The sequence below is a fragment of the Sciurus carolinensis genome, chromosome 11, assembly GCF_902686445.1.
Source record: "Sciurus carolinensis chromosome 11, mSciCar1.2, whole genome shotgun sequence".
Classification (NCBI taxonomy): Eukaryota; Metazoa; Chordata; class Mammalia; order Rodentia; family Sciuridae; genus Sciurus; species Sciurus carolinensis.
This window is the reverse complement of record NC_062223.1, coordinates 34,436,031-34,462,250: the sequence shown is the minus strand read 5'-3', so window position 1 is coordinate 34,462,250 and position 26,220 is coordinate 34,436,031. Positions and strand designations below refer to the sequence as shown.

General features: G+C 65.2%; 1 protein-coding gene across 2 annotated transcripts in view; it reads left to right on the top strand.

The window, feature by feature from the left end:
- Cd82 (CD82 molecule) overlaps nucleotides 1-20,187 on the top strand; it is a 38,653-nt gene extending 18,466 nt beyond the window's left edge. For both annotated transcript variants that reach the window (XM_047519228.1, XM_047519229.1), the window contains exons 2-9: nucleotides 6,137-6,218; nucleotides 8,944-9,016; nucleotides 12,190-12,314; nucleotides 12,396-12,470; nucleotides 17,943-18,044; nucleotides 18,553-18,756; nucleotides 18,887-18,970; nucleotides 19,463-20,187. In XM_047519228.1, coding sequence (XP_047375184.1) covers nucleotides 6,156-6,218; nucleotides 8,944-9,016; nucleotides 12,190-12,314; nucleotides 12,396-12,470; nucleotides 17,943-18,044; nucleotides 18,553-18,756; nucleotides 18,887-18,970; nucleotides 19,463-19,540 — 804 coding nt within the window. In that variant the 5' untranslated portion in view covers nucleotides 6,137-6,155 and the 3' untranslated portion in view covers nucleotides 19,541-20,187. The remainder of the gene's footprint in view (nucleotides 1-6,136; nucleotides 6,219-8,943; nucleotides 9,017-12,189; nucleotides 12,315-12,395; nucleotides 12,471-17,942; nucleotides 18,045-18,552; nucleotides 18,757-18,886; nucleotides 18,971-19,462) is intronic.
- Nucleotides 20,188-26,220: the final 6,033 nt, after the last annotated feature.

Sequence of the window (26,220 nt, the reverse complement as noted above, 5' to 3'; positions counted from 1 at the left end):
ATCCATCCACCCATCCATCCATCCACCCATCCATCCACCCATCCATCCACCCATCCATCCATCCATCCATCCATCCACCCATCCATCCACCCATCCATCCACCCATCCATCCACCCACTCATCCATCCATCCATCCACCCATCCATCCACCCATCCATCCACCCATCCATCCACCCATCCATCCACCCACTCATCCATCCATCCATCCACCCATCCATCCATCCATCCATCCATCCACCCATCCATCCATCCACCCATCCATCCATCCACCCATCCATCCACCCATCCATCCATCCATCCATCCATCCATCCACCCATCCATCCACCCATCCATCCACCCATCCATCCACCCACTCATCCATCCATCCATCCACCCATCCATCCACCCATCCATCCACCCATCCATCCACCCATCCATCCACCCACTCATCCATCCATCCATCCACCCATCCATCCATCCATCCATCCATCCACCCATCCATCCACCCATCCATCCATCCATCCATCCACCCATCCATCCACCCATTCATCCATCCACCTATCCATCCACCCACCCATCTAACCTCCATTCTACCAGTACACATCCATCCACCCATCCATCCATCCATCCATCCACCCACCCATCCATCCACCCACCCACTCACCTATCCACCCATCCATCCATCCACCCATCCATCCACCCATTCATCCATCCATACACCCACCCACCCATCCACCCATCCACCCATCCATCCATCCATCCACCCATCCATCCATCCATCCATCCACCCATCCATCCATCCACCCATCCATCCATCCACCCATCCATCCATCCACCCATCCATCCACCCATCCATCCATCCATCCACCCATCCATCCACCCATCCATCCACCCATCCATCCACCCATCCATCCACCCACTCATCCATCCATCCACCCATCCATCCACCCATCCATCCACCCATCCATCCACCCATCCATCCACCCACTCATCCATCCATCCATCCACCCATCCATCCATCCATCCATCCATCCACCCATCCATCCACCCATCCATCCATCCATCCATCCACCCATCCATCCACCCATTCATCCATCCACCTATCCATCCACCCACCCATCTAACCTCCATTCTACCAGTACACATCCATCCACCCATCCATCCAACCATCCATCCACCCACCCATCCATCCACCCACCCACTCACCCATCCACCCATCCATCCATCCACCCATCCATCCACCCATTCATCCATCCATACACCCACCCACCCATCCACCCATCCATCCATCCATCCATCCATCCACCTATTAATCCATCCATCCATCTATCCACACATCCATCCATCTACATATCCATCCATCCACCCATCCTTCCATCCACGCATGCATCCATCCACTCACCCATCTACCCACCCACCCACCCACTCATCCATCCATCCATCCATTTACCTATCCACCCACTCACCCACTCACTCATCGATTTATTAATCCATCCACGCATCCACCTACCCAACCTCTCACTCATCTATCCACCCATCCACCCACCCATCTACCTACCCGTCCATCCATCCACCTGTCCACCCATCCACCCATCCACCCGTCCACCCATTCATCCACCCATCCACCCGCCCATCCAGTCCTCCACTTGGCCACACCGTTGGGTGCCTACTTTGATCTCATGAAGAACACATAGTCTCCCTCAAGGCTTCGTGGTCCACAGGGGAGATGGACAGAGTAGGAAGTTACTGTTCAGCCGCTGCGTTTGATACCCTGTCCCATGCTGGGCGTTCTACCCAACTGTCTAGTTTAGTGTCTGGAAAATTTGCAACATATATTTTCCCTTCCTCATTTGTACAGGAGTCAAGTGGGGCTCGTGAGATCAAGTGGCTTGTCTAAGGTCAGCAGCTAGGAGGTGATAGGAACTGTGCATTCCAGCTGGGCCCGTGCTGCTGCAGCCTGTCCTGAGCTGCCCAGTGGCGGCACCTTCAGAAGCAAGCCCTTCACCAACGTGGTCCTGGGGTCGGGGCGGGGCAGTGGACACGCGCGGCCAGAGGAGGAGCTTCCTGGAGAAGGTAGTGAGAGGTCAGATAACCACTTCACTGTGCCGAGTGGTCTGGCAGAAAATGATACCTTTGGTCAGTTGAAATCGCTGCCTAGAAATGGCCAGTTGACCTGCTGCAGAGTAGAGCCGACTGGCACTCCATGGCTGTTCCGGAACCTTCCCCCAGGACGTGCTGTGTCCCCTTGTGCTGTCAGAGTATGTAACGCACCCCAGCAGGAAAGCGTGGGCACCCCTCCGAAGTTCACAGGAAGTGCAGAAGAGAGCACAACCTGGGGACGTTCAGTTGGCTCCGTTTCATCGGCAGACCAGATGCCCAGCCCTCGTGTCTGCAAGTACCCGGCCAACGGCCGCCGGCGAGCCAGACGCCGAGCCTGGCTCTGCCCACTGGGCCCTAGTGGTGCCAGGCACCGACTCACTCCCTCTTCCAGCAGGAGGTGCCAGTGCCCGTTCCACGGGGAGGAGAGGAGCCCCTCCCGGGACCGTGTGGCTGCAGAGCCAGGATGTGAGCGCTGGACCAGGGCCCCTGCAGTCAGTTCCTGTCTCCCCAGACCCCAGGCTGAGGGTGGGCCTGGCCCTGGCATGGGCCCATCAGATGCCCTACGCCAGGGTCACAGGCTTTCCCTGTAAAGGGCCAGGGAGTCAGTCTTAGGCTGCTGGGTGTGGCTGTGTGTGCCCCAGACAGCTTTGTTTATGGACACGAAAATTTGCAGTTCATGTCATTTCCATGACTTAATGTCCTTTTAATCTTTCAACTATTCAAAAATGTAAAATCTGGCCGGGTGTGATGGCGCATGCCTGTAATCCCAGCGGCCCAGGAGGCTGAGGCAGGAGGATCGGGAGTTCAAAGCCAGCCTCAGCAACAGTGAGGCGCTAACAACTCCGTGAGACCCTGTCTCTAAATAATACAAAATAGGGCTGGGGTGTGCCTCAGTGGCCAAGTGCCCCCGAGTTCAGTCCCTGGTACCAAAAAAAAAAAAAAGAGAAATCTGTTGGTAGCTGAGGAGCTGTTCCAGCCACAGGCAGCGAGCCGGTTTGTGCAGAGGCTGTGGTTGCTGATCCGCCTCTGCCACCCCTGAGCTCCGTGTCCTGGGGGAGGCAGAGGCGCAGCCCTCAGCGTGGGAGGCCAGGCTGGGATACACCTGGGCTCCCGGGTCCAGCTTCAGCCTCTCCTCCTGGTGGTGGTTGGGGGTTCTCTGAGGTTGGTGCCGCACTCCACGGTGGGCTGAGCTGGCGCGTCCCCGCCCGAGCCGAGCTGGCCCCTGGCCTGGGTGGAACAGCTCTTCTCTGGCTCAGGGTGGAGAGTGTCCTTGTCTCCTGCTGCCTGTGACTGGACCTTGTCCTGCCCTGGAGCTGCCCCGCCCCCGCCTCATGCCCAGTCTTCCCTTCTCCACCCTTAGGTGGGTCTCTGTGGCCTCCAGGCTCCTCCCGATTGCCTGAGCCGCCTGCCAGGCGAGGGCTTCCTGCTCTTGTCTCAGCGTGGAGACCACAGCCTCTTGCTTGGGATGGGGTCTCTGGGGGCCCTGGGCACACACCTTTACCCCCCTGGGCCTCTAGCCTAAGGCCTTATACCCTTTGTGTTAGTGACGGAGACCCCCAGGGGTGCCCCGGGGTCTGGAGCATCGGGTCGCCAGCCTAGGGTGCGGCCTGGCAGGAAGGGCTGGGCCTTGGCTTCCCAGCCTCCTCTCTGCCTGCAAACCAGAGCTCCGGAGCTGTCACCTTGGCGCTCGCCCGCTGACTGGACAAGGACTGTGCTGTCCCCCGACGCCCTTATGGTCTCAGCGCTCCCAGCTGGGAGCACTTCCTGGCGGAAGGAACTGGGCCTCTGGACCCTGAGTGGCAGGGCTTGTGGGCTGCGCGGGTCAAGTCACCTGGCCTGTGGGAGCCGCAGGGGCCCCCGGGGTAGGAACGCCCCTCTCAGGCTGGTCGAGGAGCCAGGGAAGGCGGCCGTCCCCGTGGCCCATCTCCTCTCCTGTGAGAGTCGCCACTTTGCTGACACCCGCCCTCCCCGCGAGGCCCCCGGGAGACCCGCTACTCAGAGGACCCGCGGCCGGCCGGGGCTGGAACCCTCCCTGGACGCTCGGGTTGCCAAGGGCCATGTCCTCGCTTCTCCGATTTCACGAGGACCCAGAGAGGCAGCTGCGCCGGGTCCTCCTGGGGAAGAGACGCCCTATCTGGGCTGCTTGGACCAGAGCCAGGCTTGTCCCTTGAGTGTGCCCCACGTCCCTGCGCCCTGGGAAGAGGCCCAGCCAAGCTGGAACAAAGCAGGTCCCTGGCAGGAAAGAAAAGCAGGCCTCGCTCTGGGAGAGAACCTTCCTCTCTTGCTTTTGTTCTGGCAGGTTCTGAGGCCTGGGGCCTGCCAGGCGCGCTGGCGGCCAGGGGAGGGAGCACAATGGCCTCCTTGTGTCCCAGCCCCGCAGGCCTTCCCCTTCCCGGCCAGCGTGGCTCTGGGCTCTCCTGATGCGGCGAGTCCTGTGTGCTCCTCTCGGGGAGACTGCGGGCAGCCGCTCAGGCCACCTGCCTGCCCCCGGCGGCTCCCCTGTGTCCCCAGACTGGGTCCTGGGAGGCTTCAGGCCATTTCGCCCCTTCCTGGTGGCCCTCCACTCCCTGCTGGGGCCGGGAGCTCCTGCCCCAGGTGGCCTGCCCCTCCCTGGCATCTCCGCTTCCTGCTCTGCCCCCATCTCTCCGGGAGAGAAGCAGCCGTGCCATCCAGCAAGCTCGGCCGAACCTCGTGGGAGGCCGGGCCTCTCCCTCAGCCTGTCCCCAACCCCGCCAGGGCACCTATGTGGCGTACAAGTCAAGCCCCCGCTCGACAGGGAGGACAGGACATTGTTGAATCCAGAAGGGGGGGGGGCCTGCATGTAGCCTGGCCAGGCGCTCCCTCCTGTCCCTCTGCTCTGCGGCCTCCCTCCCCTCCAGGGGGCAGCAGGAGGGAGACTGGGCCTGTGGCTTGGCCCTGCCCCCGCCCCAGCTCTGCCAGTGCAGCTGTCCCAGGCCAGCTGTCCAGACCCAGCTGCTGGGCACTGGCTCCCCCGCCCCCAGGGCTGCCTGGCCTCAGCGGGGAGGCGAGGGCAGCCCGCCTGCCTGTTCCTGTCCCTCCTGGGTCCCCCTCTTGGGGATCCTTCTGTGTGGAGGGGCACAGCGTCCACCACCCAGGGTGACAGGGACCTTGGAGATGACCCGCGCGTCCCATCATAGACCATCAGCTGGGCTCTCTGTGGCCTGTCCATATCTGCGGCTCCAACCTGAGGTCAATGGAATTTCCCGGTGGGTTTCATGGGTCCATGGACCCCCAGAAATCGTTTGCAAAGTGTTACCTATATGTGGATTTTCTAGCTGAGTCTGTGACCCCAAAATTGGTAACGATAAGTACCAGCCAAGAGGACCGACTCCTGTGCAGCACGTGAAATCATGTCATAGGGGGACAGTTTTGGTGGCCCAGAGCTGACATCCTGTGGAATGAAAACAGCAGGCCACAAAACGCTGCATGCACCATGACCGATTTTGTTTAAAACCATTTGTCACACACGCGGGAAGTGCGGCGCTGCGGCCGAGCGCGGATCTCAGCCCTGGGTGAGGTGGTCATGTTTTCTGGATTCCTTGGACACTTGATGGTGCCCGTTTATTCCCTTTGTGATGGGGGGGGGGGGTCTCTCGGTCCCTTTTCTGAGAAGCCAGGACTCTGTGGCCTTAGCCATCCCCAGAGCCCCAGGCCCTGGACCGGGGCGGAGTCTGCCGGGCAGAGGGACAAGCCACAGGTCTGTGCTCTGGGCCTGTCTGTGGATGGCTAAGCTCCTGGCCTCTGACTTTAACCAGAGCCCACCTGGGCCAGTCCAGGGCCTGGCCGAGGAGGGGAGGGCCTTCCTCTGGCCCAGAGCAGAAGCGGTCCCAGGCCCTGGCTGCCCAGCGTCGAGGGGCCGCAGCCACCCAGAGGACCACACATCCAGCTGTGTGACTCTGGACCCTCATCCGGCCTCTCTGGGCCTCAGCCCTCCCTAAAGCAGGGACAGTGCTGGTAGCTTCCTCCGGTGGACTGAGCTGGCTCCCTCTCCAGGGCCAGCCCTCGCCCTGACCGCCCGCTCTCTCCTCTCTCCAGGGAACTCCAGGACCCAAGGATGGGGGCGGCCTGTGTCAAGGTCACCAAATACTTCCTCTTCCTCTTCAACCTGCTGTTCTTCGTAAGTACGGCCGCGGCCACCCGCCCCTCCACAGGTGGTCCTCCAGGTCTTCCAGATTGAGACCCTGTGGAGGGTCAGGGTCATGGGCACCTTGGTGGGGTGACTGCTGAGCCGAGGACAGTCCCGGGGGAATCAGTGGGGGCGGAAAGAATGTCCTGGTGGCTCTCTGCAAAGGCCGGCCCCCTCTCTGGCCATCCCAGCCCCTGTGGACGAAGACTGGAGCCTCTGGCCAGGGCCCTGGGCTGGTCTTGGCCTCCTCCCCGCACCTCCAGGGCCCTGGCAGGGGGAGGCGGCACTGCCTCTGTGCGGCCCAGGCTGACCCCTCAGGACAGGGAAGGAGAGGAGAGGAGGTGGCCGGCTGGTCCCTTTGTCACTCCTACGCACAGCTGGCCTGCAGGCTGCCCTCTGCCTCCAGGGCTGTGCTCCTGTGGACCCAGCCGACGGCAGAGGAAGGTTTCGGTTTTAGTCGTGTCTGCAGGGAGCGGGCACGGCCTCCCACGTCGCCGCACAGACGTAACGGCACGGCCTCCTGACGTCGCCGCGCCGACGTGACGGCACGGCTTCCCACGTCGTCGCGCCGACGTGACGGCTCGGCCTCCCGACGTAGTCGCGCAGACGTGACGGCTCAGCCTTCCCACGTCGCCACACCGACGTGACGATGCTGTGCGGCGACTGTGCACCTAGCCTTTGCGTCACCATCGGGTGTCACTGCGATCCAGCGATGGCTGGTCGCAGGCAGGCGCCGACCTCCTGCCACTTTACACAGGGGCGTGAGCGCCGGGGCCCCGCCCTAGGGTTCTGGGGCCAGTCCCCCAGGACGCCACGCAGTCTGCCTTGGGCTCCTCCGCGTGGTCACATACTGGGGCGGACGCTGAGGCCCCGGGCTTCCGTCCAGTGACGACCCGGGTGGATCGTACGGCGGCGCTGGGAGTGACTTGTCCGGCGGGTGGTGGGCACCTGCCTCCTGGGGTGGGCAGGGCTTCCTGTAGAGCCCTGGGGGTCCCGGGTCAGGGGCAAAAGCCCAGCAGGGACGCTGGGCGGGGCCCCTCCAGGACACCACGGGGCACCTGCCGGGGAAGGACGCTGGTGCCGGCTCGGGCCTGGGAAGGGTCAGGAGATGCCTGGGGCTTGGAGTGGCCTCTGCTGTGGCCCAGCACGTGCACCAGCGCGGTGTCCTTGCCCGTGCTCCCCCAACGCCACGTGCCCTGGCAAACTGCCCAGGAAACCCCGTGCAGGGCCCGCCCCCTCCCCGCTGGGCCTGGTCTGCAGACCAGGGCAGAGCAGGCAGGGTTGGTGGGCCTAGAGCGTGGCCCAGGTGCCAGGCCTGGTTCACAGGGTGGGGCGCCAGGGTGCCGTGCCTGCAGGGAGGCCGCCCAGCCCGGCCTGGCCTCCTTCCTGGCCACCCCATGGCCTGGTGGCCGCACCGGCCACACCTGAGGGTCAGACTGCGGTCACCAGGCTGCACAGCAGCCCGGGGGCTTCCCTCCCTGGTTCCTCTCCGCAGGCTGGGGGTGGGCAGGCACGGGGTCTTCATCTGCTGAGGTTGTGTCCACCCAGGGGTCTCTTGCCCGTGGCCTGCTCCTTCCAGGAGGACTGTCCCCTCCTGCCCGCCCTGAGCACACTTGGCCGGGGCGGGCGCTCTGCCCTGGGACCACCAGGGCCTGCCGGCCTGTCCAGAGGTGTTTGGGTCTGGGCTGAGCGGGAGGGCCCCGGGGCAGGAGCCGCCGGAGCCCGCGGCTCGAGGACTTCTGGAGGGACGTGTCCAGTCGACCTGGAGTCTGACAGCGCAGCAGGGTTTTGTGGGCTCTGGTCTTCAATGGAAGGGAACAGGCCGCTGGCCCTGGACCTGACTGGGCTGAGTTGGCACCAGGGCTGGAGAGAGGGAGGGCCCTGCAGGAGCGTCACCTGCAGGAGGGTCCCGTGGGCCCAGCAGCGACGCAGGGCCGCCCTGTCCTCCAGCGGGTGCCTTTGCCCAGGGCCGGGGCCCTCAGCCTCTGCCACCTGGCGGGGTGGATCTTGGCTGGGACCCCCTGCGGGTTGAGCTCAGGTCAAAGACATCACCCAGCAGAGGGGACAGAGGCAGGTGGCTCTTTGGCCACCAACACCTGTGGAGTCCAGCTCAGGGCTCATTCCTCCCCCCGCCGTCCAGTGCCTGGGGACAGGCCACCCAGCGACAGAGCTGCACCCCTCCCCCCCCCCCCGCCTTGACCCTGGGAGCTGCAGGCCAGCGAGAGAGGCAGACCCAGCAGGAGTTAGGCCCCAGGGGCTGGCAATGGACAAGGGTCAGTCAGTGGCTACAGCAGGATGGGGCACCTTAGTCTGCCTGCAGGAGTCAGGGAGGCTGGCCTCCTTGCTGAGAAACGAAGGACAAATTAGACTTCGATGTTCAGGTCCTCGGAGGGTCTCCCCCGACCTGGCCTGCTTGGCACCTCAGGCCTGAGTTGGGCTGGATGGAGGGGAAGGACCTGGGCGAGGGCCAGGGGGTGGGGCAGGATGCTGTCCCCGTGGGTTTGGCTGCCCTGGCTGGGGCCGGGGACTCCCAGGTCCGTGACTTGCTCGCTCTCTTGCTGGGAGAGGGGCCATCTTGACATCCCTGGGCTGGGGGGCGAGGGAGGTGGCAGCCTCGTGCCCCCTGCCCTTTTCCCTTCCCTGGGCTCCAGGGGCAGCTGGGCCGGGGCCTCCCGCCCCCTCGGGACTCCCGTTAACTGCGGTCTTCTCCTTCCAGATCCTGGGCGCGGTGATCCTGGGCTTCGGGGTATGGATCCTGGCCGACAGGAGCAGTTTCATCTCCGTCCTGCGTAAGGAGCCCGCCGCCTCCGGAGTCCGTCGGGGCCACGCAGGCCAAGCGGCTCCCCAGGGTCCTTGGGTTCAGTGCCTGCCGCTTCTCAGCTGTCCCCTGGGATATGGTCACCTGGTGCCGAGGGTCCCTCCCCAGGGCTCCCAGGAGGACAGGCCAAGCGGCTGTTGCCTGGAGAAAAGCGGCAGCGGGAGAAGATGAGGAGGCGGGTCCTCCGACCCTTCCCTCCGGCCCGGCCTCATTTGCCTGCCCCTTCCCGGTTCAGATGGAGGCAGGAGGCGCCTGCGGGCAGCCTTTGGGTGCTGGTGGAGCACTTGCCGTGGCCGGGCACTTGCTGGGCACTCCGTGGTGGAGGGAGGTTCTGGCAGGGCCACCTTGGCTGGTGCTGGTTCGGGGTGCACGTGACCTGCCTCAGCTCCCCAGAGCCCGGGAGGTGGGGCGAGCCTGTGCCGGCCTTTCAAATGGAGAAACAGCTCAGAGAAGTTAAGGCACCGGCTGGAGGTCACCCAGCTCCTGATCAGCAGGTGCAGGGCTCCGTCTGAGAGCTTTGGTCCTGAAGTCTGCAGGTGGCGGGGTGGAGGGGGAGGAGCCACAGCCTGGGGTCCTGTCACCTGGCGACAGACTTCCTGTGTCTCCTAGGGAATACCGGGGCTGGCTGCCTGGCTGTCCTGGGCTCCGCGGGGACACCCTTCTCTCCTGGCAGCCGCCCGGGCAGCCGGTCTGGACTCTGGCCCAGGACAGATGCTTGATTTAAATAAAGCCGCACCTGGCTGGAGGCAGTGGGGCAGGGCCACACCTGTCACTGGCCCTGGGAGCCGGGCCTCCCTCCAGGAGATGGGCCAGTGCGGCCGGCCCTCAGTCACCGTCCACAGGGCCTGGGACTGTCAGCCCCCGGCCTCCTGTGGGGTTAGAGCTGGGTCTCTTGCACAGTCCCCAGGCTCCTGCGCCCTCCCGGGGGACACAGCCTCCTTGGCCTCCATCAGACCCAGGCTCCCTGCCTCTACCTCCCACGCCCAGCAGGCTCCGAGCCTCAGGGCGAAGTCCTGCCTGCACCTGCCCTGCGCACTGCCCGGCTGGCTGAGCGCGGGTGTTCATGAGTACAGGCCACCCGCCAGGGAGACCTGAGGCCGCGGGCGTGGGCCAGCTCTGTTTGTCATTTAAAACACTCCCCACCCGCCTGGACTCCTCAGGTGGCCGGGGTCAGAGGCCCGAATCGGAACCCGCTGACCTGGTCACCGAACACTTGGGTAAACTGAGACGGGGGGCAGCTCCCTAAGAGTCACGCAGCCGGCCAGGGTCAGAACGGGGAACCGGAGCGCCCGGCCTGCTGCGTGCTGGGCCCGCGTGACGCCGCCCTTTCCACACCCAGTGGGATCCTTGCTTGAGCCCGTGGGGCTGGGCCATCCCCATGTTATAGAGGAAATCAGAGCACAGAGAGGGGAAGTGACTTGTCCAAGGGTACACAGCCAGAAGGCAGAAAGCAGGGGACATGGCTTCCAAGCCTGTGCCCAGAATCCCCACGCCACCCGGCTCTGCCGTGCCCTGAGTTAGGGCTTTCTGAGAAAAGCGACCCACTGTGGTGAAGAGCTAGATGCAGGGGACCGAGTCATCGTGGCTCTGCTGTTCACTGCTGTGTGACCTTCAGCAAGTCACTTACCTCTGAGCCACCGCAGCTCTAGAACAGGAATAACTGCCAGGCACAGTGGCGCACACCTGCGATCCCAGAGGCTGAGGCGGGAGGATCGCAAGCTGGAGGCCAGCCTCAGCACGGTGCGGCCCCGAGCCGCTCAGCGAGGCTGTCTCTAAATGGGCCGGGGACAGGACTGAGTGGCGAGGCCCCGGGTTCCATCCCCGGAACCAAAGATAGTGGGGAGATGATGGCGCGTCTCTCGGCCTCCTGAGGTCACGCGGGACACTCGTGGTCCCCTCCGGGTGGAGAGAGGGACGGTCTGGTGAACGGGCCCGTGTGGTGTGGCCACAGGGGCTTTAAGAGAACCTCGTGCTGTGCTTCCCAGAAGCTGCACCTGGGCCCGCAGAGCAGACAGCAGGTGGCCCGCGGGGCCGGCCGCCCAGGGGCCACCTGGCCTCGTCCCGCCGTGCTCTCCACACCACGGGCCTGCTGTGCAGAGGGACGGCCTCCCCAGCCCAAGGTCACAGGGACACGGTGGCCTGGGCAGAGGGCGGCACGGGCTGGCACGTGGTGGCTTTCGGGCCGAGCTGGCTGCTTTGTCCCCGGGAGCCGTCCCCAGGAGGAGCACTGGGACCCAGTCACAGGAAGGAGACGCGAGCCAAGGCTCCTGTCCACCCGAGGGCTGTGGGGACGGGCCCGCGCCAGGAACCCCAGACCACGCGGGTGGGCAGCGAGCGGGTGGGCCTGGCTCTCCCTGAGCTCCAGGCCGCTGCCTGTGACCAGGAAGTGACGCGATGAGCCTCCGCCCGCCCCGCTGGGCAGTTATTCCTGGGGACACGCAGTGGGGCACTGAGGGGCGGTGGGCAGGGTCATGGCAGAGGCCCTCCCTCTGCCTCCCGGTGGCCTCGTCTGCTGGGTGGACAAGGGCCCCACGCATCGTGTTTCCAGATCCCTGCTCTGGCCCCTGCAGGGTGCCTCTCTGAACCTCGGTCTCCTCCTCTGTGAAGTGGCCAGGCTTGGCAGGCTGAGGCCAGGGCAGGAGGCTGCGTGTGGAGCGCCCCAGAAGCGTGTCGAGGGGCAGGAAGCTCTCGAGTCCCTGGCCCTGCAGCACCGTCCACCCCAGGCGCCCGCTGCTCACGCATCCCACAGACATCCGTGGGGCACCTCACTGTGCCAGACCACCGTCCTGCCAGCTGGGGCTCAGCAGGAACAAAGCCGAGCCCCGGCCTCCTGCCGCTCGCGTTCTTGGGGGGTCGGGGCAGATAATGAGTGAGGAGAATCGGTGAGACACAGAACAGGTTTGATCCGAGAAGGGCAAAGGAAGTAAACCTCGGCAGGGCTGCAGTTAGGCTGGATCAGGGTGCGGGTTGCAGTTTACGTGAGGATGCGGCTTATCCAAGGGAGGCAGCTCCCTGCTGGGCGACCCTGGCTCCCTGACTCCCAAGAGGGGGTGTGGGGAGCCAGCCTGGGCCTGAGGCCTGGTGTTCGCCCTGCTGGGCCCCCTGGTTTGGTCCTTCACGGTTTCCTTCCTCCTCCCTCCCAGAAAACCTCCTCCAGCTCGCTGAAGGTGGGGGCCTACGTCTTCGTGGGCGTGGGGGCCGTCACCATGCTCATGGGCTTCCTGGGCTGCGTGGGCGCCGTCAACGAGGTCCGCTGCCTGCTGGGGCTGGTGAGTGCGGCCCCTCCCTCGGGCGCCCCGGGTGGACGGAGGGAGGGACGGGCTGCCGCTGACCAGCCTCTCTGTCCCCAGTACTTTGCCTTCCTGCTCCTGCTCCTCGTCGCCCAGGTGGCTGCCGGGACCCTCTTCTACTTCAACGTGGGCAAGGTAAGCGCCGCCCTCGGGCTGGGCGGCCCGGGCTGCGGGGCTCCTGCTGCCCTCTCCTGGGCCTGACGGACCCTCCCTGAACCAGGATGTCCTGAAGCCCGCGTCCCGGGAGCCGGAGGAGCCAGCTAGGCTCACCCTGCCCGGAGCCGGCCTGCGGCGCGACGCACTTTCACTAAGTGACGCTTTTGCTGTTGTGAAGACACCTTAGCATATGTGAAAGCCCGCGTCTCACTTCCAGAGGCGAGGCCCAGGGCGGAGGCCGCTAATGAGAGACGGGTCCTGTGTCCGAGGGAGGTCTGAGTGTTCGGGAAGAGAAAGATTTTGTGCAGCTTAAACTCGGGGGACGTCTGTTGGTGACTCATACAGAAGGCTGGTCTGGGAGCTCGGAGGCCCTGTTCCGGCTCCTCAGCAGCCTCATCCTCACTGGGATGGGTTTTCTGCGACATGCCACTACCTCACAGTCACAAAATGGCTGCCAGGGCACCGCCATAGCATCTGCACTGCTGGGGCCAGAGAGGGGGAAAGGGGCAGTGCCAGCCAGGGCCATTCTTTTACTCAGAAAAGAAAACTTCCAACAGATCCTCCACCCGGGGACAGAGGCACCAGGGCTTCGCGGGGGGCTGAGCCTCAAACTCTATAAAGACAGTGCAAGAGAGAACAGAGCCAGGGTGGCTGCTGGGAATTGAGCACCTACTGTGTGCCCGTGGCAGCTTCCAGAAGCTTTACCTGCGTGGTCTTGTCCTTGCAGCAGCTCTGCAGGGTGGTTTATGTTGACAGATGGGACACAGATGCTCAAAGAGACGGCCAACACTGACCACGTCAGGACCAGTAACCAGGACCCCATCCCTGCCGGGGTCCACACACACCGCGCGTGGGGGGCAGCTGGGTGCACACGCTCTGTGTTCAGTTACCCCTCACAACGGTCCTGTGAGGTTGCGGTATTAAAATCCCTATATTCAGAAGTGGCAGTGGAGGCACAGAGAGGTTAAGCAACTTGCCAAAGCTCACACAGGAGTACGTAATAGAACCAGGGCTGGAAGCCAGGCGTCCTGGTTTGAGTTTATGCTGGCAAAGTTTTCCCCAGGGGAATTCTGACATGAATCTGCTTTACTTGTTCTAATCCATACCCAAACTGTTTCTCAGAAGCATGGGAACAGTCTCCATTCTCCAGGAAAACTACTGTGTCTGAAACCAGGGGCTGCAGGTCCCCTCAGCCTCAGGGCTGACTTGACACTGAGCTTCCTGGCAGCCAGGGCAAAAGAGGAAATGGGGATTTGATAAACGAAAGCGCGCTTGCTTGGCTCTGGAAGCCTGTGGTCAGCGAGAGACACTCCTCCAAGCAGAGGGGTCACAGGCCCAGGCCCCCTCTGGCCCAGTCATGGCACGCTGCAGTCGGGTGGGCAGGAACCAGGCCCCAGAGAACTGGCCTCTGTGACAGGCCCAGAGCCCCTGCCGGGCCTCGGGCAGCCTGCCTCCCGCCTGTGATTCGTGCCAGTAGAGATGGCACTGGGACCAGCCGGGAGCGAGGCTGTAATCTCCGTCTTAAGAAGCCAGGCCTGGCGACCCCTCTGTCCCCAGGCACCTCCAGCAGCGGCTGGGACCCAGGGGCCAGCCCAGCCCGGCCCGCCCCAGGGCAGGGCGCGCGGGACATGGGCTGCCCTCCGTGCGCAGGGTCCCTCCTCTGGCTCCTGGCCTCCCCTCCTGGCCCTGCTGCGCGTGCCTTTCTGGAAGGCAGGGCACGTTTCCTGGCTCTGGGAAGCTCTGTGGCTGGGTCCCCGGCTGGACGCAGTGATGTGGTTTTTTGACTGGCACGTCGCAGATCCCGGGAGACCAGGCAGCCCGCCGACCGTTCGCCCCTGTGGCGAGGCCCAGCCGGGAGGCCGGCAAGCAGCCTTCGCAGGCGACGGGCCATCCCTGCCCAGCACCCCTGCCCGGCTCCCTGGCCTCTGGGAGAGGCCACAGCTGCCTGCGCACACAGACGGTGGCTAAGACACAACCCTGGCACCAGGAGGCCCGTGTCCAGCCCTGCTCTGTGCCCCGGGAGCGTCGCCCAGCCTCTCTCTGCTCAGTGTCCTCTCCTCAAACAACACCTCACATCAGGCCCCCCCGTCTGGGACCTGCAGTTCTGAAATCTAAAAAAGTCCTTTCAAAGTCCCCAAATAGCAGCGTGGACCCTGAGGGCAGAGAGGCTTCTTGGTCCACTCCATGCAGGTGGCCCTCAGGCTGGACGGTGTGACGCTGGGGCGGGCACCTCCCCCGCGCCTTTCTAAAGTCGAGCCAGAGCCGCGGGGGCACCAGGCAGGGCTGCCCAGCCGAGGGCCCTGGCAGGAGCGGCAGGGCTGAGTGTCGCTGCCACCCACGGCTAAGCGGGCTCTGTGCAGGGAGGCGGGCTGCTGCCCTCACTGTTGGTGTTAGCAGGGGCCGGGGCACCTGGCCTCAGGTGTGCGGGTGCCGTCCTCCTGGCTGTCCAGCTGTCTGAGCTTCCTCTGCCTCCTGTTGTTGTCAGGGTCCAGGTCTGTAATTTAGGGGCCCTGGCTTCTGGGGCAGGCCTGCCAGTGATTGCTGTGTGACTTTGGACAAGTTACCAAGCCTCTCGAGCCAATCCATGACCTTTGGCCAGTTCTGACAGTCTGGGGATTCATCCTCATCCTCCTCTGGGATTCTGACATCATCCTCCCTGGCGGCTGTGGGTGGGAGGAAGGAGAGGAGGGGAGTGAGCATGCTGGGTTGCTGGGTGCTGGGTGCTGGGTGCTGGGCTTGGTGCACACGGCCATAGCTTACCAACCCAGCAGCCCACGTGGGTTGGCTGTGGAGGCTCCGAGAGGCTGTTCTGGGGGCTGAGAGGCTGGAGGGAAGGGCTCTGTGGCCTGGAAGGGCCCGACCACTCGCCCAGGTCCCTCGGGAGACCCGGGACCCCCCACCAGGAAGCCCACAGTCCCGTGCAGATGCCCCTGTGCCCAGGGTGCTGGTTCCAGGGCACAACAGGCCTCTGTCGCTTGCCCGCGCCCCTCTTGGGTCCCCAGAGGAGCTGGACGCCAGGTCCGTGTCCTGCCACGTCCCTAAGAGGCTCTGAGGACGCGTCCTCGGAACCCCTGGCTGTGCCACAGTGTCCGGGCAGCACCGGGCCTGCCGGCCGCCAGGGGGGACGTGGACACAGCGAGAGCCCCACAGGACGGGCGAGGGTGGCCGGGTCCCTCCCGCTCCCTCTTGTCCCTGCACACCCTGGTTGCCATGGTGATGTCCTTGGCCTCCACACAGGTCCCCTGGGCCCCTGGGATCCCGAGGCATCAGTCTGCGGCCTGGGTCCCTGCGGCTGGGCGCGTCTCAGCCCCCCTGGAAACCGCCAGCCTGCCCGCCACCGTCTCCGGGCTGGGGAGGTCCCCGGGCCACGCTGGGCGTGAGCAGAGCTGAGGTCGTGGGCAGCGGGACGGGGGGGTGGGGAGCGGCAGCCGGGACCCTCCTCTCGGCCCCAGGGAGGTCTGCTCCCTGGAGACGGTTCAGGACAGAGACCCAGGGTCCGCAGGCGACCCTTAGCTTCCCGGGGTCCCAGCGAGAACTTCCTGACCCTCTTCAAGGCAGGCCGCGGGGCTTAGAGCTGATGGAGCCTAAAGGGTAAAATGTGGTTTCTGGAATCAGACGAGCCTGAACCCATGCCCAGCTCCTTCACGTTGGCTGTGTGGCCTCGGAGAAGTGACAGCCTCTCTGGGCTGTGTCCTGTGAGTTAGTAAAGAGGAAACAGGGCCGACACCTAGGCCGTAGGTCAGCGGGAGGATCAGGTCGAGGTACTGCCCCGCACGGGCGTGTGGGCACAGCGGGTGAAGCGGGCGCTGCGGGACTCTGCACCGTAAAACGACCCTGCCCAGGGCCTCGCCTTCTGGGGCCGCTGCCTGGTCATTTGGAGGGGCAGGGCCAGCCCCCGAGGCCGCACCCCAGGGGCACCGCCTCAGCCCCAGGTCCTGGCCTCAGGCACCGGGAAGGCCAGTGTGCCCTTCCCCTTGGGTGTGTGGCCTCTCTGGGTCCTGCCGTGGGTCCTCGGCTGAGCAGTGGCCACAGTCAGCCTATCTATGCCAGGTGCCCGGGGTGCGGGGCCTGGGCCTGGGACAGGGACCAGGAGGGAGCCCCGCTGGCTTGTCCTCTGCTCGGCTGCTGCCCGCACTCCACTGGCTCCTGCAGAGCCTCAGCTCAGGCTGGTGCGGGCGGCCTCGGGTGGACGTGGTGCCCGGGCCGCTCTGGGCCTCATCTCGAAGTCTGTCCTCTCTGCGGTTTAGCCGAGACCAGTCCTGACCAGGGTGGGCGACCAGTCCAGGCCAGAGGTGGGCTCTGTGGAGCCCTGCTGGCGGGGGAGGGGAGGGGAGGGGAGCCGTCCCGCCACCCTCTCAGGGCCCAGGCTGCCCCCTCCAGTGTCCAGTCTCGGGGCCCTTCTCTGCGGCTGCACCTGTCCAGGGGAGAAGGCAGGTGGGCCCAGCTCCTCCCGTCTGCCCTCTGAGGCGGGTCCTGGCACCTGGCCTCCAAGAGGGTCAATCCTGGGCGGGGGCAGGGTGCAGGCAGGGCAGTGGCCACTCGTGGGTTTGTGCCACCTGCTACCCTGTGCCTGACTCTGACCGGCTTTGCTCCAGCCTCTTGGGACTCTAGTGAGGCTACCCTGTCCCTATGCGGCTGACAGTCCAGCAGAGGAGAGGGGTGACAGAGCCAGGAAGCAGGAGGATGTAATATCAGTGCCTGAAGACAGCACCCCACACTTACCCCATAGAATAAGGGGGCCAGGGAAGGGTGGCTGAAGCGGGTGGGGGATAGGGAAGGGTTGACGCTTTGCCGTGACGTTTAGCAGAGCCATGTTAACATCTAGGGAAGAGCCTTCCAGCACAGGGAACAGCAAGTGCAAAGGCCCTGGGGCAGGAGCATGCCCAGCCTGAGGACAGCAAGGAGCCCTGTGTAACTGAAGCAGAGGAAGCAAGAAGAGAGCAAAGACACCTGGGAAGAGCAGGGGCAAATGGCGTAGGGCCCATGGGTCATTCAGAGGACGCTGGCATTTTCCCTGAGTGGTGGGAGGCCACCAGAAGCTTTGCAGTAGTGACATGGAAAAATGTGCATTTAGCAGCCTGGGGGAGGCTGAGGCAGGAGGATCAAGAGTTCAAAGCCAGCCTCAGTAAAAGCAAGGCGCTAAGCAACTCAGTGAGATCCTGTCTCTAAATAAAATACAAAACAGGGCTGGGACGTGGTTCAGGGGTCTAGTGCGGATGAGTTCAATCCCCAGGACCACCCCCCGGCAAAAAAAGGCCATGCGGTTACTGCGGGCAAAATAGTAGGGCACGAGAGGCCAGCACTGACCCCCATGGGCACCCAGGAGGTGTCAAGAAAATGGTTGGGCATGTGGACGCAGGAGCAGGTTGCTGGGGGGCGGCTTAAGGGGTGCGAGCGGAGGCGGGCTGGGGTTCCAGGAGTCTGACCCCCAGCCTGCGCTCCCCTCCGCAGCTGAAGCAGGACATGGGCGACATGGTGACGCAGCTGATCCGCAACTACAACGCCAGCAGCCAGGACAGCCTGCAGGAAGCCTGGGACTACGTGCAGGCGCAGGTGAGCTGGCCCGCGCGCCTGGAGGCGGCTGGCGAGCTTGCGCAACGCGCCCCGGCCTCCCTGGCACCCGCGCCGCCACAGGGCCCCCGGGGGCGTGGCCTCGTGGTGGGCCTCGGAAAGGAGTCCCTGCGCTGTGCCCTAGAGGGGCGGAGGGGGACCGCCTCGTTTTGCTCGGGTGCGGGAACCTGCGGGTGTCCCCTCCCCTGTGGGGTCAGCCTGCTCTGCGGGAGGGAGGCCCAGGGAGGGAGGCCCAGGCCTTCGGGTGCAGAAACCCAGGAGCCGAGCCCGAGCGCCCCCTGCTGGCCAATGGCTGCTGGCGGGACTTCACCCCCCGAGAGGGCAGGAGGCAGCTGGGACCGACCGCCACTGGGTACCTGGGCATGCCACCTGCCCAGCTGTCCCTTTGACCCTCGGGGACCCCAGGGGCCCGTGAGCGGCAGACCCGAGCCTCTGCGGGAGGGGCCGCCGGCTGCGCGGTGGTCACCAGGAGCCTGTCCCCGCTGCCCAGGTGAAGTGCTGCGGCTGGGTCAGCTTCTACAACTGGACCGACAACGCGGACCTCATGAACCGCACCGAGGTCACCTACCCCTGCTCCTGCCAGGACGGCGGGGAGGAGGATGACGGGCTCTCGCAGCAGACGGGCTTCTGCCAGGCCCCCAGCAACGGCACCGAGGGCGGCAACGACCCCGAGCGCTGGCCTGTGCACAAGGAGGTGCGTGCGCCTGCGCCACCGCGACCGCGCCGGCCTTCCCGCGGCAGTCGGCTCCGGTTCCGGACGGCAGAGCCGCGGGGTGGCCCCCTGGCGGGCGGGCAGTGCGGTGACGGTGGGGCTCCCCCTGCAGGGCTGCATAGAGAAGGTGGAGGCGTGGCTGCAGGAGAACCTGGGCGTCGTCCTCGGAGTCTGCGTGGGCGTCGCTGTCATCGAGGTCTGCCCCGCCCCGCCCCCCCCATGCTCCGCCTCCTGGTTCATCTCTGCCCTGCCCATGTCCTCGGAAGGCCGAGACCTGCGGGGCAGGTGGCCACGAGCCTCCAGAGGCCCTGTGGCCTGAGTCCTGCCTGGCTCTGTGACCTCAGCCAAGGCTCTGACCCTCTCTGGGTCTCCCTGTTGGGCCTGCACTGCAGGGTGACTGTGAGGCACAGGCTGCGGAAAGCTAGGTGTTGACCTGGAAAGTGGGCCGGCCACTGGCTGCCGGATGGGCTCCCTCTCTGGCCTCTTATCTTTCCATGGCCTCCATCCCTCTCTGGCCTCCATCCCTCCTTGCCCTCCATCCCTCCCTGGCCTCCATCCCTCCCTGACCTCCATCCCTTTCTGGCCTCCATCCCTCCCTGACCTCCATCCCTCTCTGACCTCCATCCCTCCCTGACCTCCATCCCTCTCTGGCCTCCATCCTTCCCTGACCTCCGTCTCTCCCCTACAGCTCCTGGGGATGCTGCTGTCCATCTGCTTGTGCCGGCACATCCATTCTGAAGACTACAGCAAGGTCCCCAAGTACTGAGGCAGCTGCTCTTCCCACCTCCTCAGCGTGCCCAACTCCTGGCTCCTTCTGGCCGGCCCCACCTCCCTCCAAGGCCCCCTCCTGCCTGAGCTGGCTGGCAGCGGGGTCTTCCGGGGCCGGGGCCTCCCTCTCTGCCTCCTTACTGAGCCCTGGTGGCTCTGGTCTCCTGCTTTCTGCTGAGGGCTCTCTGGGCTCCTGCAGTCCCAGCAGGGCAGGCTGCCCCTCTGCTGCCCTGGGCCTGTGTTAAGAATTGCGGGAGGTTGGACTGGGCACCCTGGGACTCGGGACTGTCCCCGGTGGGTCAGCTTTCTTCCTCTGGACGCTCCTGTCTTTGGTTTCTCACATCTTACTGGGGGCAGCCGGGAGGTTGGGCGCTCCTGCCCCAGGCCTGCCCGAGTGCGGTGAGCCCGGCTGGGGGGCCTCCAGCCACGAGGGCCGCGGGAGCCCCCACGGGCATGGGCAGAGCTGGCCCTGGTTCTCCAGGGACTGACCCAGAACCCTGGCTGGCCTTTCTGAGCCGCCGTCCTCTGCCGCTGGACAGCGGGCGGGCAGGGCTGTGCCTCCTGGCGGGAGCGGGGAGGGGCCGCGGCCCAGTTCTGCAGGACGTTCTGGAACGTTGAAGGCTGACTATTAAACAGGATTTGCGACCATCCAGCCCGAGGAGGCTTCTTCCTGGGAAGGGCCGCCTGCTGGAGGGTGGAGGTCCTGCTGCTGTCCCCGGGGCAGCCCTGCACCACGCAGGCCGCCGCCCAGGACGGCAGTGGCCGCAGTTGTTCATGTGCTAAGACAGGTCACCGTCTGGGGTCCTGCCTCTGAGACCAGGGGAAGCTGCCCCCAGAAAGTCCTGCCCAGCGTCCTGCAGCCCGAGGGGGCTCAGGCTCAGCCTCAGGGCACACCACCGGGAGGCGCTGCCACACTGGCGGGCAGCTGGTGGGCACTTGCCTGCTGTCGTCTCTTCTCTGACCCCTGGGGTCCCAGGAGGAGGAGGAAGGGGTCTTTGGGGAAGGGGTCTCCCAGCCTGGGTGCCCAGGCGGAAGACGGGAGGTGTTTCCGAAGCGCCCAGCAGGGGGCGCTGCTGCCCCAGCCCAGGTTCCCGCCACTCCTGGCTGCGGCCAGCCCCAAGCCTGTGGGCCGGTCATGTCCTGGGGACACTTGTGGAAGTGGACTCTGGTGGGCAGACCCGGGTGGGGACAGGAACCTGCCTTTTTGCAGCCCTCTGGAGCGACCCCTGACTCGTCCTGCTGTAGATCCTCAGGCCTTGGGCAGATGTCGCCCCGAGAGATGGGGTGGGAGTGCCAGCAAGCCTGGTCCTGTCAAGGAGGCCGCGTCCCCGCCCTGACCTGAACCCGCCTCCTGCAGGACAGAGATGTGCAGGGCAGGCCCAGCGCTGGGGTCGGGGAGACCTGAGGCTGGTGGGCAGTTCTCCACACCTGGACCTCCTGCCGCCCCCTGTCCTGCCCCAGAGCCGGGACTCCAGGTGAAGCCGGTCGGCTTGTTTCCTTGATTTCCTGCCTTTCCCACAAGAAAGCACATGTCTCAAAACATGAAACAGAGGGAAAGTGTACAGCTTTGAGGAAGCAGAGGCCTGGCCATCAGCAGAGCCGGCTGCTCATCCCGCGGTGGCCGCCACCAGCCGCCCACAGTGGGCTCCCTCGCGGACCCCAGTGCTCACTGCTTAGCCCAGAAGCACCCGACCTCACTTGACGGCCCGCGTGGCTCTGTGGCCTCGGATGCCTCCTCGACTCGGCACCACCCACCAACCTGGGTGGGACACGAGGTGAAAGTGAGTGCCATCCTCGAGTCCTCCCTGTTAGGTTGAATCAGAATTTTGCTTCTGAGCTTCCCGGTGGCCAAAGCAAAAAGCGGGGCGGGAAGAGGAGACTTTGATGGCTCTACTGCTCTCCTTTCCCGAGTTGTCCTCCTGTTTACCTGCTGGGAAATGGCTGGCTAGACTCTAAAGTGCATGCCCACCCCAGACACGAACCTCAAGGACCTTCTTGTTGAACAAGAAAAGGCACTGGGCCCAGCAGAAAGCCCCATGTGCCCACCACGTGCTGCTTGCCCAGGAGGAGCAGGGGAGGCCCGTGACTGCACGCGAGGCACTGCCCCTCGCAGCCGGTCCCTGGCCAGCGCGGCCCTGGGGAGTCCACAGCTGCCTGTGGGTTATTAGTCGCACTTTACAGATGAAGACAGTGAAGGGAAACAGGTGAATTTGCTGGCATCCCAGCAGCTCTGGAGGCTGAGGCAGGAGGATCACAGGTTCAAAGCCAGCCTCAGCAACTTAGTGAGGCCCTAAGCAACTGGGCGAGGCCCTGTCTCTAAATAAAAAAATGTTAAAAAGGGCTGGGGACGTGGCTCAGTGGTCAAGCCCCCTTGGGTTCAATCCCCGGTGCCAAAAAGGAAATGAAAAAGCAACAGAGGGACAGGTGCGCTAATCTTAACGTGCTGCTGCCGGGCCCCCCAGCCACCGCGCACAGCCCGTGTCCTCAGCACCCTGCCGCCCCCTTGTGGCAGGAGAGAGCATAGGCATGGGAGAGCGGCTGGGAGCTGCCCCCTCAGGACTGCCCGCTGGATGGTGGGACCCCGGGTGCTGGCCCTGCCCTGAGGACGGCCTGCAGGAGCGGCAGGATCAGAGCTCAGGTCCCTGGCCTCGTCCCAGATGAGGAGGACCCGGGCTTCCGCTGACCGGCGTTGGGGGACGGGCTAGGCCAGCCGAGGGACCCTGGCGCCCGCAGCGGGCCTCGAGGAGGCTTCGGCGGCCCTTCCATGCCACGAGGAAGTCTCAGGAGGTGGCCGGGCAGGCTGGGCTCCACTCAGGCCCCTGCGCGCCACCCGTGACCGGGCCGTGCGGACCCGCCCCGCGTGCCTGACGCCCGGGTCCAGCGCCGGGGTCTCCTGCGTCCCAGGCTGTGCTGTCCAGCGCTCTCTGCAGCGCACACCCCAGGCCCCGGCACAAGACCCTGGCACTGGGTGCGGGGCTGAGTGGCCGAGAGGTGGGGACCCAGGAGCGCAGTGTCCTGGGGGTGGCGGGAGGGCCTGGGCTGGGACAGAGGAGCCTCACTGCCCACCAGCGGTGCCCGCGCATCCCAGAGACCTGGGGAGAAGCAGGCGGGGCCTGAGTGACCCTCAGGGTCCCTCAGCCCCGGCGCTGGGGACAGTCCGGGTGAGGCCTCCTCCTCCCTCTACCCCACCTCCCCTCCTCCACCCCCGCGTGGCCTCCGGGGGCAGAGGCAGCGGCGCTGGGGACCTGCAGCTGAGACCCGGGCAGGGACCAGGATGGAGCCCGGCGCCCTGAGGGCAGCAGGGGAGCTGGCGTGAGCGCCGTCCTGCTCCTGCGCCTATGGGCTGGCGGCCGGCGGGGGCAGTGGGGCCAAACGCAGGTCCCGCGGGGACGGTGGCCCTGTCGAGTGAGGGGTCAGGGGTCCTGGGGCCTCCATTCCAGGGACCCAGGGATGTGCTGAGCTCAGTGAGCTCGACTGCATCCTCCTGGGGACCCGGGGCTCAGAACGCGGCCACACTAGAGGAGGAGGGAGCGGGCACAGCCCCAGGCTGCAGGCTGACCGCTGAAGGCCCACACCAAGTCCACTCCACCGTCCTGGATTCTGGTGGCAGTGGGCCCTGGCCCGCTGGCCTCGTCAGCCTCCAGGGAGGACCAGGGCCAGCCTCCCTCTCCACCAGGCCCCTGGGAGGCCGGCTTGCGGGTGGGGAGGGGGCGTAGAGACATTTTTCTAATCCCTGAAGTGACCACTGCGCCGGTCCTGCCTGGGCTTCCCTCCTGCTGCCCGCCTTCTGGGCGTGCCGGGCCCTCTGAGCTGCCGCTTGGCCTCCTGCAGTGGACAGGGTCACCGCCATGTCTCCTGCCGAGACCCAGTTCAAGGACATGCTGTGCAGAGGACAGGCACTGGCACCAGTGTCCTTGCTGGTGCCCACCCTCTGCTCCCTGAGGCCAGGCAGGAAGCGGGGCCAGCAGTGCCATGGGGGCTCCCTGGAGGGGCCCTGCCAGTGTTCAGGAAGCAGGGCTGGGGGACTGACCGCTGTGGACGCTGACCCATGGGGAGGGAGGGCTTGGGCTGGAACGGGTCCTCGTGTGTGGACTTCAGGAGGCACGGGGTCCCCGAGGGGTAGGCAGTGTGGAACTATCTGGCGATTTCAATTACTAGCGTGGGCGGCTGGGATGTGGTTGAAAGGGCCGGCGCACTTGCACATACACTGTGCCCTGGCAACCCTAAGGGCTCAGTCTGCTCCTGGCCAGGGACAGCCACCTAAGCTCCTTAGCCACCTACGCTCCTCAGCCGTGGCTGCAGGTAGCTGTGATGTGCAGGAAGTCCGAGGCCTGCTGGCCTGGCGGGACACCCCAGCTGCCCACCTCAGCCCGTTTCCTGCCCTGGCGTCTTCCAGAGGAGCCACTGCCCCAGGCTGAGGACAGCAGGGTGTGCGGGAGACACTGCTGGGACATCCAGCAGCCAGGGCTGCCACCATCTCCTTCCCCTGCAGAGGGACAGACACCGAGTCACCACCCAGCCTCAGGACCAAAGTCTGGCTGTCCTGCGGGTCTCCTGAACCCGTGGACTGAGGCCACTCCCTGGTTCTTCCTGGGCATGCTTAGGGGACACCAACTAGGTGGCAGTCCAGGCTCTTAGAGAGGACGGGGCAGGAGCACGCCCGCCGCCACCGGGCCCGTGAGGAGGGACCTTGCACCCAGCGCTCTGCACGCAGGCCGGGCCAGCGCGCTGGTCACCCCCACCCACTGCCCGCGGCTGACGGCGCCTCTGAGCCCGGGCTGCTGGGGCCCATCCTGCGGAAGGAAGTAGAAGAATGAACGGCCAGCGGGACAAACAGGAAGGGACGGAGTGCTGGCCGCTGGCCCTCCCCCAGGACTGCCCTGCCCCGGACGGCTCGGCAGCGCAGATCGGGGCTTCAGCTGGGCAGGGTGACCAGGGGCAGGCCGGGTCTCTCTTCAGTCTCTTCTGGAAAACGGGGGCTGCGGCTCGTGGGGCCCCGCGGCCCGTCCTGCGACGGGTCCCCGCAGTGGGGTCCTCCCGGCCGCCCTGCTTGCACAGGAAGGAGGCAGTCGGGGACGCGGGGCCTCGGACCTCCAGGCAGGGCCGCGGGGACTGAGCTGCCAGCGTGGCTGACCCCGGCCGCCCCCAGCGTCGTTCCCAGCACCTGCCGCTGGCCCAGAGCCAAGCCTCCCACCGGCACCCACCACGGGAGCCCAGGAGCCTCAGGCGGCAGCCACTGGGGACAGGGACACAGAGCCCAGGCGTGCAGAGCGCCAGGGGAGCAGCCCAAGGGCAGGGCGGTGAGGGACCGGAGGCCCGGGGCAGGGGACCGGCAGCCTGGGGCTGGGGTGCGGTGGCAGCTGGCCACGGGCAGGGCCTGCCCTCCTCCCCTCCTCTGCCCACCTGGATGCACCTGGACAGGAACCCTGGGTCCCAGCAGCCAGTCCTCTGGGGTCCTTCAGGGAGGCCCAGGCCCTTGGTGTGGCTCGGGGATTCGTTCTGTGGGGAGGCCAGTCGGGACCCCGCCTGGTGGGTTGGTGGGGTTTTAGGACCGGAGGAGAGAGGCCCTTCTCCAGAGGAGCCACAGCCAGGCAGCAAGAGGACAGAGGGAAGAGGCCACTGCAGAGGTCGCTGTGGTCCCAGCCAGCATGGACAGTGCGTCCTCCTAGGGCCCAGTCTCTCCTGACAGGAGCCATCTTGGTGTTGACCTTTGCCCCTTGTGATTGGGGAACCAAAGCTTGGAAAGGTGGAGACCATTGTTGCAGGTCTGCCCCGCTGTGAAAATCCAAGAGGAGCCCTTCACAGCATAGTCTAAATAAATGGCTCCCCTTGGAGCTGGCAGTGCGCAACCTGAACAACAGCACATGCCCACAATCGTGCTGTAGGGAGAGAAATGGGGACCGATGACTCCGTATCCTTCCCATTAGGCCACAAGGCCGGGGGAGAGAAGACCTTGGTTCAGAACAGGAGTAGAGGGAGCCCTTCTGGGAAGGCACGGGGCAGTGAGTCCGCTTTCCCTCTGTCAGTCATGCCATAATGATTGGGTACCACTGGACACCAGGCACAGAGGAAGGAACGGGGTCACAAAGGACAGGTCCCTGCTGGACATGGTGCTCACGCCTGTCATCCCAGTGGCTCAGGAGGCCGAGGCAAGAGGATCACGAGTTCAAAGCCAGCCTCAGCAACTCAGCGAGGCTCTAAGCAACGCAGCGAGACCCCATCTCTAAATAAAATACAAAACAGGGCTGGGGTGTGGCTCAGTGGCCGAGTGCCTGAGTTCAATCCCGGTACCTGACCCCACAGAAAGGAGGACGGGTCCCTGAAGTAGGAGCTCGTCGAGTAGGGGAGGGGCCCGGGCAGTAAACAGATGGAGCCAGCTGTGTGCGGAGTCGGGAGCAGAGGGCAGCCCCTCCTCCAGGAGGGCCCCAGACTCCAGTCCCAGGGGCTGGGGGCTTAGAGCTCCAGGAGGCGCAGGAGCCGGTCAGAAGTGCATCCGAGCAGAACGGCCCCCGCCCCGGCCTGCCCTGGGCCTCCCGCTGCACGCTGCCCGTGAGCAGGACGACTCTTCCCAGGCCGGGCCTGTCCGGGTGTGGGTGGCAGGTCTCCACCCGGTCAGTCCACGGGGCACAGGTCATGGGTTCCCCCGGAGCTCCTGGCGTGGCTGTGGGGGCCCCGGTG